Consider the following 14,461-nt stretch of genomic DNA (forward strand, 5'->3'; position numbering starts at 1 on the left):
TCTTCTTTAAAAGTTCAATATCCATCTAAAGTACGAATTGGTTGATGTTCGAGTTAACCGAAATTACACACCGGAAGTAAAACATTTTTAAGCCGACGATTCAAAAAAACACCAGTGGATTGCTTTAAACTGATAAAAATGAATCCAGCAATAGCTATAGCGTTCGTCTTCATAGGATGCTGTTGTAACATGATATTCCTTGAGTATTTAATTAGGTAATGATAAGCAAATTACAGCCACTGGTGGCTCTGAGCCATTTTGTTTTGTCCAATGAACTGGTCCAGCACAATCTCTTGATTAAGCACATGCTTAAAAAATAACACATTTGAGAAAAAAGTCTGATAAAATAGCTTAATCAAGCTATTCCGAAGAGCTTTTAAAATGAAGCTATATATAGCTAAATCAAGCTATATAGCTTAATCAAGAGATTGTGCGGGACCTGATGAACTTCTTTCAACAGGTGTGACCACAGGTGCTTGAGGACAGGACCCCCCCCCCCCCCTTCGAAATAGACCCATGGGCTTTTTCGACTTTTTTCTCAGAAATAATCTTTCATTGACATATTTGTGATAAGATCTATACCAACAAATCGAAGAATTACCTAAAACAAACGTTCTATAAAATCTGCCCTACATTGTATATAAAAATCAACAAGGTTGCCAACTCCGTAAAAAGCTTATCGAACGGAAGTGATGAGGAGAGGACTAATTACCCATGTACCCCATATAACCAAGTATGCGTGTAAGAAATCAACAATGGATATATTCTTGTGTTTTTGAACGAATTCTTCATAAAGATATTATTTTCAAATGTTTTGTAGATTTTACACGAAATATTTACGGAAAAGAAGGTATTTTAATAAATTGTATTTTTAAAAGGGCATAACTCTCAAAACCGATACATGCAAATCAGGTATTTAAAAATAATTAAAAATATTTCATTTACATCAGCAGTTTAGAACTCTCTTCTTCCAATACATTTGAAAGACATTTTTTAAAATGTAAATCAACCAAATTTCTTCAAATGTTTATTTCAAAACAGTGTTTCAGACTTTCTGCAGAACTGTGTATTTCGGTAAAAAGTCGTCTCCTCGTCACTTCCGTTCATTAAGCTGAAACGCTGACTGTAGCCTGACATCCTTTTGGAAAACTGACCATAACGACTGTTAAAGTGCCTTAACCTTCATGAGAGTTGGTGGTTAATGAAAAGATTATTCAATTTACAATATGAGTTGTTGATTTTAGGGCTTTGTTTAGATTTATGAGACCATTCAACCAAAATTCTCGGCTGTGCCTCTCGGTTTGCAAACGAAGTTGGCAACCTTGTTAATTTATATATAGAGAGTGGGGTAGAAATTTTTATAAAATGTTTATTTAAGCAAATTTTCCGAATGGATAGGATAGATTATATCACAAATGTGTCATCCATATATAATTTATGTGAAAAAAGTCTAACAGGCCCGGGGGGTCTATATTGCGGGGGGGGGGGGGGGGGGGGGGGTCCTGTCCTCAAGCACCTGTGGTTGTGACCAATCGCCCAAATAGGATATAATAGCCCGTTTGGGATATAATATCCCAAATGGGCTATAAATTTACAGTGCAAAAATTGAAATTTTTTATTTTGGCAATATATATCATAATTCCGCATCAAAACACTTAAAAAGGAATAACTTTTGGTAAGTAAGTTTTTCTGCAACCCTACTGTTTTTAAGATTGATCCCCAAGAAGCTAAGGAACTTCTGAGGGATCAATCTCCTTAACAATGGGCATACAAGAAAACTTGTCAACCAAATGTTATTCCTTTTTAAGTGTACTGATGCGTATTTATAGCCCATTTGGGATATTATGTCCCAAACAGACTATTATATCCCATTTGGGCGATTGGTCCCAACCTGTTCAAAAAGAACAGATCAGGTTTTCTGATGTATCGTACTGGTGTATAAAGGTGTGAGGAAAATAATGTGAATTAAAAGAAAACATCTATTTAATACAGTGCATCAAAAATAATTTTCATTACCCTGAAAAACCAGGTCAAGCACAATCTCTTGATTAAGCTATATAGATTGAAATAGCTATACTTTATTAAGGTATTCAAAATAGCTTGATAAAAAGTGCTTTTTAAATACAGTCTTTTTACAAAAACATTCTTGTAAAAATAAACAAAGAGTCACAACGTGTGGAACTATTACCAATCAATTATCCTGTTGACCAAAACTGACCTTTATAATTTCATTCAAGAAGCACTCATTAATAGCCCCAAAATTTTAGAACTTACTCAAGACATTGTGCCAGAGCTCTTAACTAATAAATGAATATATCAAATTGTGCAACTGTATATCTGAAATCCTTTTCAAAATGAATTGTTTAGTTTCAAAGTAATTTTATCAATAATAATTATCAAAGGGAATCTGTTGTAAAATCCAGTGAAGATTTTGTTTTGAGTGCTTTTGAGTTGCAGAACTTTATGTTTTTTCAGTGCTTTTCCAACTTCTGGGAATCTGATAACATTCTCACAGTTCTTATTCATTTCCTGTGAGGGCCTCATAACTACTTCCAAGTTTTTCACAGTTACCCCCAAGATACCTCTCAGGTTAGTGGCCCTGTTCTTTCCAATCATCAAAGACCAGGTGGTTTAGATGATACCACGAATGAGAAAATTATGATATTTATTTAAATGAAAAAAAAAAATACAGCCATGATACTCTTTTACTTTATAAGGTAATTGTGATTGTTGAGAAGTTGTGTTCAGCTAAAATAATATAGTAACTGATGATGATATATATGTATGTAAATCACTAAATGTTTATAAATGCGCTGTGTGAAAGGAATATGTGGAACTTTAAAATGATTTTGAAAAAGAAAAAGAGACTGGTCAGGAACTGATTACGAAATGTTGAATTTGAATTCAATAGCCTTCTGGAATATTTTACTGTGTACTGAGTAACAGAGTGTACAGTTTTCATTATATTATTGTATTATATTATACAGGCAGTATTTTGGCATGGTGGTGTACTTTTTCCTAGTCCAAGTGGCAAACAATGCAGCCTATATGTTCCGTGTTTCTATACCTCTACAAATGATATTCAGAGCAGTAAGTTATTATATTTATCAAAATAATTAGTTGCATCTGAAGCCTAAGATCTGGATTAGTGAGATTTTTTAACTTCGTTTTATAGAAATTAATGGAAATAAGTTTTTATGGAAAAAGTTTAAAATGTTATGTATTCCACATGTTTTGTGTGTCTATATATTATAGCTATAAAAATCTAATTCAGAGCATAATTAAGACATTATTTATTAAACTGGTTACATGCATCTTGGGTATAAATTCTAAAATGTATTGGATGAATGAATATGGTGAATTATACCATGTTTTGTAATAATGAGGAAAAAGTAAATTTTGTGGGAAATTGTCAAGTATTAAAGATAAGCATATTTTTCACTGACTTAATTGAACGAGTTGACATGTTTTCCAGGGTTCCATGATCCCCAGTTTGATGCTAGGTGTACTTATCCTGAAAAGAAAGTATGTAAATTAGTATAGCTCTAGATAAGTATAAAGAAGGCAGTAAGAATAAAAAGCTATCATTTATAAAATTATTGAAAAAGATATATTATTTACATAATGGAACAGTTTTTGATCTATTCAATTGATATTTTTTCATAGGTATTCAAGAGCTAAATATTTGTCTGTTGCCTTGGTTACGGCAGGTATTGCCATTTGTACAATAACCTCAGCTCAACAAGAGGTCAAATATGTACACGAAGATAAGGTAAGCTATTAATAGAACCAGTGTATATTCCAGAAGTAAAATAGTGTGCTGCCAATTGTTAGAAACAATGTCACTGTGGATTACAGATGTTGAAATCACTCACCTAATGTATGATCTTTTGAAAGAATTGAAAGAATCCACAAAGACTAGCCTTAAATTTACTTAGCTTTGCAAAATAGTAATTCCATTTAAGTTAATAAACAAATTTAATATTTTTTTTAACAATGCCACACAGTCATTTATAATAATATAAATTATGTATATAATACTGTTTATAACACACACTTCATGAAAAATATGCCTGCATTCAGGTCTGCGTGATTTACACGTCAATAATTCAGACAACGTAAGAAGGTCTTGTATTTATATTTTACTTTGCCAGCTGTTTAAAGGCAGAAAAATTATTTCATATAGAACTTTCTGACCACCAAATTAGATCCCCACAAATGAATACTGTACCCTCAAACCACTAAAATTTGACAGTACAAAAATAAGCAATTGTACACTATCTGGATATTTTTGTTTCAATACTGTTCAAAAAGGTCAAATTCATTGGAGACTTATATTGTAGGAGTTATCTAAAGACCCCGAGACAGAGGCTGAAAATGTATTCAAGGATCTGGTGTTGTGGACTTTAGGTAAGAATTTGATTTTGTGGACTTTAGGTAAGAATTTGATTTTGTGGACTTTAGATAAGAATTTGATTTTGTGGACTTTAGGTACAGACCCTAAACCGTGCTACTACACCTCAGAAACGAACCGTACCGTTCCGTGCAGAAACCGTACCGTACCGTGAACAAAGCGTACCGTTCCGTGCACAAAGCGAACCGTTCCGTTCACAAAGCGTACCATTCCGTGCACAAAGCGAACCGTTCCGTGCACAAAGTGTATTGTACCGTGCACAAAGCGAACCGTACCGTTCTTTGGTTAATTATGCAAACCACGCCCCCAATGATTTTTGAATCGTGTAATGACCAAATAAGTCATTTTGGTTTATTTCTCGCTACGGCGCCTGTGAAAGGAGGACGGAGGTTGTGTCTGCCTGATCGAAACACCATTATCAAGTATCATGCGTCTGGACCTTCAACTGTAAAAATAAGGAAACTACTCGAAGCAAACTTCAGCTTTAAAACAACTAGACAGAGTGTGAGACGATTTCTTACTTGCTATAAATTAGATCAACTGGTTGTGTTTGTGGTCAAAGGTACAGTACAGGCCACGAGTTTTCCCGCAAAACACGTACGGGGCACAGTGGACCTCGAACAATGTCGGCGTCTTTGAAGTCTTTCTTTTTCTTTATATTAGCAAATTAAATCAATTTCCTTTGAAATATTAGTTGTATTTAAATATTCGTAATTTAACTATACAGATATTTAAACTAATATTATTAGATGCCTCAAAATTCAATATAATCGTGCTCGTGCCCGGGGAAAAAATCCTTTTTTAATGTGTACATGTACATTCATGTTTCATAATCCTATAATTTTATTTGACATAAAAATAGGTTCAATAGACTATAATACCACTAAGATAGAGCACGCTTTCATGAATTAATTCCCTGGTTGTCTCTACTTTTGATTTTAATTTTGCTCATTTAAATTATTAAATCTTATCGGATACAAGATTGTTTTTGTCGTAAGTATGTTTATATGTAGTACATATCAGATGCTTGATTTTACTTATGAATTATTTTGTAAGAATTTTAAAACATATATAAACTGTCTAAAGTAAAATTTAAAAAAGAACAGTATTAGACTCTTACATTAATTCTGATAAGATTTTTACCATAGGCGAATCATTGGTGCAGTTATACTTACACTGAAAATCTGTAATCATGTAAAATATGGATGAAAATATTACATGCGGTAAACGTGAAGATTTCTACTGAACTGACAAGGATGATAATCTTACTAATAAAACTGTGATCAATTTCACGCTGCATACAAAAATCGCCAGCCGAATTTCTTGCAAATAAAATGTGCAAACTGCAGTATAAATATAACTTCATTCTGAAATACATCTCATGAAAAATGAAAAAAAAAAGATATTATAAGGTTTGTTACACTGTACCTCCATCCCCTTTCTAGAAAGCAATACGAATTAGCTGGTTAAAAGTTCTTTATAAGTCTGCAAAATGGTACGTTGTAAATAAAAGAAACATCCTCATTAGTGTCTGAAAAAAGATAATTTACTAAATAAAATGAAATTAAAAAAGATATCAATCCTCTTTCAAGCCATACGAGTTATGTTTGTTACCCTCCCCCTTCTCTAGAAGGCGATAGTTATACAATTTTATGACTTTAAATTGTGCTTTTGTAAAAAAAAAAAATTTAAAAAAAATATAAAAAAAAAAAAAAAGAAAGAAAATTAAAATTTAGGGATACATGCTTATTTATTTTTGTCTGAAAAAGGATAATTTAGGAAGTAAATTTGTAATCAGTGTTGTGGTGAAACCTGGAAGATGAGTTTGCTGGATGTCAGTTGAGTGATTAAATACCTTTGATGTGGTCCGAACTAAATAATTTGAAAGGTGTGTTAAACACACGGCGCCCCCGCCCCTCCGGCTGTGACCCAATATTTTTTTTAAACAGGTGTAAACTAAGAACTGACCAGAAGAATGTTTCAAATCACAGGAGAAATTCTTCCTGCGTAAACAGACTTTCAGAGTCACCTAGCGTCATGCCATTTTGATTGACAGGGATGCACGAGGATTTCATGCGTGCAGCATGCATGTACAGAGAACGGATTATTCATTGCATAACAGTTGTAAATGGGTTGATTAAATAGAATCATAGACTGATTAATTGTGACTTTGGCGATGTAAATAAAACGAAGAATGAGAATAAATACAAGTTATTAATTTTTTTACAGATAATGTATTAAGGGGTTGCATCTCTCTCTCCTTATCCCCCCTCTCTCTCTCTCATTCACAACATCGTTTTTACAGACTTTACAAGAATAAATAACTTAATAAAATAAAGAAAAACTTATTAAAATAATTGCTTATTACATTGAAAGGATTATTGAAAACATAAATACATGTACTTGTCTGTGAAAAGAATGTTTTCTGTTACATCAGAAAGCACTCGGAAGTTATTGTATTGATTTTGTTTTTCTGCTGCTGATTATCGTATTTATTTTGTTTACTGATATTCCTCTTCTGAAGCAAACGTTTAAACAATAGATCTACAATTTTAAAAATGAAAAACAATGTACATAATTATCTAATTACAAGGAATAAAATTGAAGCAGGGATAGTCATATTTATTTCTATAAATCAATCAATTAAAAATAATTTATTTATGTGCGTAGCGTTATATGTATAAAACAAGTATATACCCGGTATATATTAATTCCTTTTAATTATGTTACAACTTTATTTTAAAGTGAAGAAATATTTCATTTAATTTTTTTTCCTTTTTAAAATGAAGGTCCAGCAAGCGTAAAAAATAAGCACGGAAATATTTACGAGTTCTATGTATATTAATACATATCTATACATAATGCCAAAGTGCATTAAGTACTTCAAAAGTCATTTAAAATGAATTAATTTTTAGCAGCCAATCAAGAATTAAAGCTAACAGGCTCCGCCCACTTCATTTGCATACCGTTTCCCAAAGCGTACCGTTCACAAAATGAACCGTTCCGTGCAAGAAACGAAACGTACCGTCCACAAAGCGTACCGTTCCGTGCACAAAGCGAACCGTTCCGTGCAGAAAGCGTACCGTACCGTTCACAAAACGAACCGTTCCGTTCACAAAGCATACCGTTCCGTGCACAAAGCGTACCGAACCGTACCGTTCGAGTGGTGTAGTAGCACGGTTTAGGTCTGTAAGAATTCGATGTTAAGTTAAGATCATGTGGAGTCTAGGCAAGTATCTGGTGTTGTGGACTCTATATAAGGATTTAGTATCGTGAACTGTTATCTTGTGTTGTAGACAGTGGCCCTTTTGATTCATTGTTGAACAGGTCTTGTTGTTAATGCCTTTGTTTTTTTTTCTTGTACTAGTTTTGTGATGTTGACAGTGGTCCTATTTTTACAGGTCTTGTGATGTTGACATTAACTTATTTTTCATTGACAGATCTTGTGATGTTGACATTTACTTATTTTTCAATGACAGATCTTGTAATGTTGACATTTACTTATTTTTCACTATGTGATGTTGACATTTACTTATTTTTGATTGACAGATCTTGTGATGTTAACATTTACTTATATTATGATGACAGGTCTGGTGATGTTGACATTTACTTATTTTATGATGACAGGTCTGGTGATGTTGACATTTACTTATTTTATGATGACAGGTCTGGTGATGTTGACATTTACTTATTTTATGTTGACAGGTCTTGTGATGTTGACATTTACTTATTTTATATTGACAGGTCTGGTGATGTTGACATTTACTTATTTTATGTTGACAGGTCTTGTGATGTTGACGTTTACTTATTTTATATTGACAGGTCTTGTAATGTTGACATTTACTTATTTTATGTTGACAGGTCTTGTGATGTTGACTGTGGCCCTGTTCCTGACGGCAGGAATGGGGATCCTCCAGGAGAAGATTTATGGCCAGTACGGAAAACACCCCAAAGAATCTCTCTTCTATAATGTAAGTACAGAAAACACCCCAAAGAATCTCTCTTCTATAATGTAAGTACGGAAAACACCCCAAAGAATCTCTCTTCTATAATGTAAGTAGAAACCTCCTGAATAACTCAGAGCCTTTAATCCCTAGTCATTCTTTGGGATCAACTTTAAAAGTTCTGAAAGACTATCAACAAAGTTATAGAAATTGAAAGTGGATATTGTTGAAAAAAAACTTCTCACCTAACTCACAAGATGGACAAGTTTACAGAAAAATGTTTTGAATTCAATAGCATTATAGGTCCTGCAAAGAACTGCAAATATTAAAACAGTTTATTATTTCTCTGTCTTCTTGCACTGTACTGGTCAATTTTTGAAAATTATAACCCATGATTTCTTTTAATGTATATAAATATTTTTATAAATTTTTATAAAATGGGAATTGTCAATAGAAAGAGAGCTGGACTCGCTAATAAATGTTTGGGCTAAATTTTACAGAAATCAGTGTAAAATAATGTTTAATATCCTGAAAGCAGTAGATGGGAATTTAGAGTAAAATTAATGTGCATTGTCCTTATCTGTTGAGGATGTACTAACAACATTAGATTTGCCACTATTCATTTATATGACATAATTTCTGTTATTGTTTAAACTAACACCAGTTGCCTCCCTGTGCTCTGTTGATTTTAAACAGCAAAGATTTATTTTTTTTCAGCACTTCCTTCCTCTACCAGGATTTGTGTTTCTAGCTTCTGATATTTCTCATCATGTGTCACTTTTTAATCAAACAAGTAAGTCAAGAATGGTGCATCATCTGAACTCTTGTGTTTTTCTCTGTGATACTCCATTCAATAAATGCAGTGTGAAAAACAGAGAGAAAACCTAAAACTTGACCCAACAACACATCATAAAAAAGGCTCTTTTAATTTGTTTCATTCTATGTACATGTAAATGAAGATATTTGAATAACCTTTATTTATCAGATATATAAGTGGAAGAAAAATAGACCACTATGTTATTAATCTGTAATCGGTGAGGGAAAGGTCTGATGGACCAGACCAGGACTAGAACCTGAGTCCCCTGAAACACCCCTTGTCAGGTGCTCTTCTGACTGTATTTTTTGACAACAGGCATTCAGATCCATCTGACTGACATGAATTACTTCCCTTTGCTTTTGGCTAAAGAATCAGTTATAGAAAGTTCATATTAAAACGAATTCTGTCATAAAATAATTTAAAGTGTATTCATTGTATTGACTAATATTTTAAATATTTCTGATTCTTTTTTCAGCCCCAGTCAGTTTAGGCCTGGGATTTTCTGTCCCTCAGATGTGGCTCTTTCTTGCAGGCAATATACTTACCCAGTATCCTTTGAAAATTCTCATCAAAATAAACTGCACTTTGAGAAAAAATCCAGTTAATAGCAGAATAAGAAATGTTTGATTTGAAAGACATCATTAATAGTACAGATAAAATTTATGTTCATATTGAACCAGAGCAAAATGTAGAAGCTTTAGTCTTTATTATCAGGCAAGTGTTAATAAAATATAAATTTAGGAACTGTGTGTGTACTCATGCAATTGTGCTTTTGCAAATGAATCTGCAAATTACCTTGAAAAAAAAAAAACAACTCATTCTTTTTTAGAGATTAAGTTAGAGTACCTTTTTAGCTCACCTGAGCCGAAGGCTCAAGTGAGCTTTTCTGATCACATTTTGTCCGTCGTCCGTCTAGCTGTCCGTCCGTCTAGCCGTCCGTCCGTCCGTCTGTAAACTTTTCACATTTTCGACTTCTTCTCAAGGACCAATGGGCCAATTTTAACCAAACTTGGTACAAAGCATCCTTGGGTGAACCGTGAAGGGGAGTTTAAGTTGTTAAAATGAAGGTCCAAGTCCCCTTACAAGGGGAGATAATCAAGAAAAGACAAAAATAGGGTGGGGTCACTAAAAAATCTTCTCAAGAACCACTGGGCCAGGAAAGCTGAAACTTATGTGGAAGCATCCTTGGGTAGTGTAGATATTAAATTGTTAAAGGCCGAGGTTTTCAACCGTATGGTTTTCCTCAGGTAAGTTTGGTGTGGAGTGTAGCTTAATAGAAGCGGCTGAGAAGCCCTGAGGGAATGACGCTGACTTGTGTATACTACCTATATACACAGGGTGGTACCTGAGCCCCTGAGTGTATTACCTGTATGTGTTTTCCTACGACTTCGTAAACCGAGGACGTTTTTTTTTTCATGTTTAGCTCATGAATTGAAATGTGAAATAAAGCATTTCTTGTTGCAGACAGAATCCTTCTCAATTTTTTTCTTTGAAAATAATTGATACTTTTAATAATTCGGCATTTTTTATATACAGTGTGTTTCTTAATGAAGTGTTATAACGAAAATACATTTAGCACCAAAATCTGTCGTTGTAATCTGGCGACAAAAAGGGAAGTAATTCAAATTACACATCTTCTACGCAAAACGAAAGAAGAAAGTGAATCATAAAACAGTCTCTCGGTAAATAACAATGAAACTTAGAAACGATATTTTGAGAATAAAATGTTGAAGTAGAAATATCATTGTCTAAATAAAAATCTTTTTAAGATAAAGCCTACTTGATTTTCCCATAACGCATGGTCGGTTAAAATGGCAGGGCTTTGGACCGGGGTTGATTCCCCGACAGCTATGAAACGGGAATGGAATCATCTGCATCGTTTTTTTTTTCTTTTGGGATTCATTATTAATTTCAAACATCAAACAAAGCAAGATGTTATATTCCGAGTCATTTCTCTTCAGTTATAAACTTAAACTTATTTTTAAATCGTAACTTCGTCACCATGTCTTGAGGGAAAGCGACACGTACAGCATGTACAGGTTTGTCTTATAAATATAAATTCGCTTGACTCATAAACAAGGTTACAATGTTGACATACTTGTTTTAAAAAATAATTTTATTTATTTCATGATACTAGCTTCAAACGCAGGTCGGTTCATTTTGTTAATTAATCGAGGAATAATTGTACCTTCATGTTCTGACACAAAAATAAAAAATCATCGATTGTAATCGTGATATGAAATCCTCCCTTTTAAAATTAAATTTATAATATATATTATAAAGTCATGATTTTTCTTGTCATTTATTTAATTATTTGATAGATTGATTATATTTATGGCATATTCTTATGTATTAAAAAAGAAAAGAACAATTTGATTGCTTCTTTATCACGTTGGCATGTGCGGTAGGCATCAAAAGCCTGAAAGTTAATTCGATGGTTGGTACGATCTCCAGACAAGGTACACAAGATATACACAACAGCAGCAAACTAAATGTCAATCAAATCAAAGTATCCAATCCCAAGCTTATTTTCAGATGATTGACAGGGGTTCTAAGACCAGGTAATTTTGAAGGAGGTGCTTATTTCCTCCCCCTTTAAAATCAAGACCCCCAGGGGTAGGGCGGGGCCACAATAGGAAATCCAAGTTTTACAAAGAAATATATAGAACAAATCTTTAAAAATCTTCTTCTCAAGAACCACTCGGCCAGGAAAGCTGAAACTTATGTGGACGCATCCTTGGGTAGTGTAGATATTAAATTGTTAAAATCATGACCCCCAAGGGTAGGGCGGGGCCACAATAGGAAATCCAAGTTTTACAAAGAAATATATAGAACAAATCTTTAAAAACCTTCCTCTCAAGAACTACTGGACCAGGAAAGCTGAAACTTTTATGGAAGCATCCTTGGGTAGTGTAGATATTAAATTGTTAACATCATGACCCCCGGGGGTAGGGCGGGGCCACAATAGGGAATAGAAGTTTTACATAGAAATATATAGAACAAATCTTTAAAAATCTTCTTCTCAAGAACCACTGGGCCAGGAAAGCTGAAACTTATGTGGACGCATCCTTGGGTAGTGTAGATATTAAATTGTTAAAATCATGACCCCTAGGGTTTGGACAGGGCCACAATAGGAAATCCAAGTTTTACAAAGAAATATATAGAACAAATCTTTAAAAATCTTCTTCTCAAGAACCACTGGGCCAGGAAAGCTGAAACTTATGTGGAAGGTTCTTTGGGTAGTGTAGATATTAAATTGTTAAAACCATGTCCCCCAGGGGTAGGGCGGGGCCACAATAGGGAATAGAAGTTTTACATAGAAATATATAGAACAAATCTTTAAAAATCTTCTTCTCAAGAACCACTGGGCCAGGAAAGCTGAAACTTATGTGGAAGTATCCTTGGGTAGTGTAGGTATTAAATTGTTAAAACCATGTCCCCCAGGGGTAGGGCGGGGCCACAATAGGGAATCCAAGTTTTACATAGAAATATATAGAACAAATCTTTAAAAATCTTCTTCTCAAGAACCACTGGGCCAGGAAAGCTGAAACTTATGTGGAAACATCCTTGGGTAGTGTAGATATTAAATTGTTAAAATCATGACCCCTGGGGTAGGGCGGGGCCACAATAGGGAATCCAAGTTTTACATAGAAATATATAGAACAAATCTTTAAAAATCTTCTTTTCAAGAACCACTGGGCCAGAAAAGCTGAAACTTATATGGAAGCATCCTGGGGTAGTGTAGATTCTTAAGTTTAAAATCATAAAAGGGAAGGGGGTAGTGGGGCATGATAGGTATAGCAAGAGGGGGAATCTGGTAAAGAACTGCATCACCCAAGTTACTCAGGTGAGCGATGTGGCCCATGGGCCTCTTGTTTCTTTTGTCATATTGATCTGAAAAATATATGTGCAACCAGTGTAATACCAGGGGTACTTAATAATTGAAACTGGTAGTTATTTTAAAAAAGTCACAAAATGTTTGTTACTGTCAGATTTAAGTGAGTCTTGTTTATTCCTTGACGACCAATCAGATACATCTGTATACGGAGTGTGTTTATCTTGACGACGGAGTGTACGGCCTTAACAGTCACCTTAATCGTCACCTTAAGGAAGTTTGTCAGTTTGATTCTCTCCATTTTTTACTTCAACAATCCTTTTACTTCACTTCACTGGATTGGAACTATTTTAACCTTTATTGGGGTCATGTTATTTACGGAAATTGTCCATATACCGGGGCTAATGCCAAAGAAGAAGACCGAATAAGTATTAGTATTTAAAATTAATGTGTCATTGAATGTATTTATGAGTGGATAAATTGTTTTATTTTGTCTAGTAGTTTTGAATTTGATTTTTTTTTCACTTGGGAATAATTTATGGGTTTGTATTAATGAATGAATTAAGAAGTCAAAAGCTTGTCAGATTTTTTTTTTTATTTATTTCAAATGAAGTACAATATATTATACAAAAATGAATGTACATAGAAATGGAAAGGTTTAATGATTTTGTCCCTTTGTTTTAATTTCTTTTCACCTTGTGTAGCATTAGGTATACATGACTGAATGTACATGTGTTTAGAGAGGTAAAGCTTATATGATTTTGACCAATTTTAATCATTTTTATAGCTAGGCTAGATCTATATGTGGGTATCATTTACAGTTTGCTTTATCACAAGTAATTCTTGAGGCTCCTTTAAAAAATTCATTGCACTATGACGTAAAATTTACATAAATCCAGTATTATTGGTTAGTCTTGCACTACACTGATAAGAATTACATTGTAAATGTCTTGAGCCAACCTGAGAGATCAGATACGCTTTTGTTTTTGCTAAATTAGTCAACTGATTAGAATTAGTTTTGCATCAATATTATATGAGATTAGAATATCCTCATACACTATTTGACTGATTAGGGTTAGTCTCACACCACCCTGGGAATTTGGGTTAGGTTAGAGTTAGCATATTTTATTAGGGGTAAAATATTTAAAATTAAGGCTTAAAGAACTTTATTCGGTAATAACCAATATTTGCCCCCCAAATCAAACTTTGATGGAGATATATTTAATTAAGTTCTTAAACAGGGGAGTATATGCTGACTTCAAATTACTGAATATTTTCATAAGTAATGACGCCATATGTACGTAATGACGTCACAAACATGACGTAAATTTCAGTTTTTTTATGAATTTTACAGAAAAATTTACATATTTCGTCTATATTTTGAGTAAAAGTCACCGAGCGCATGTGTGTTCTGGATCAATATTTGGATATAATGTGTAGAATGATAATAT

General features: G+C 33.5%; 1 protein-coding gene across 1 annotated transcript; it reads left to right on the top strand.

The window, feature by feature from the left end:
* The first annotated feature begins 96 nt into the window (after positions 1-96).
* LOC134234931 (UDP-xylose and UDP-N-acetylglucosamine transporter-like) lies at positions 97-13,563 on the top strand. The gene is made up of 10 exons (XM_062716974.1): positions 97-215; positions 2,476-2,589; positions 2,988-3,090; positions 3,476-3,525; positions 3,667-3,772; positions 4,344-4,410; positions 8,276-8,385; positions 9,076-9,151; positions 9,651-9,723; positions 13,207-13,563. The coding sequence occupies exons 1-10, from the start codon at positions 139-141 to the stop codon at positions 13,436-13,438; spliced, it is 1,008 nt and encodes a 335-aa protein (XP_062572958.1). The 5' UTR covers positions 97-138; the 3' UTR covers positions 13,439-13,563.
* The last annotated feature ends 898 nt before the right edge of the window (positions 13,564-14,461 follow it).

This window comes from Saccostrea cucullata, unplaced genomic scaffold (genome assembly GCF_032062105.1).
Source record: "Saccostrea cucullata isolate Sc308-1 unplaced genomic scaffold, CSIRO_AGI_Scuc_v1 ctg3755, whole genome shotgun sequence".
Classification (NCBI taxonomy): domain Eukaryota; kingdom Metazoa; phylum Mollusca; class Bivalvia; order Ostreida; family Ostreidae; genus Saccostrea; species Saccostrea cuccullata.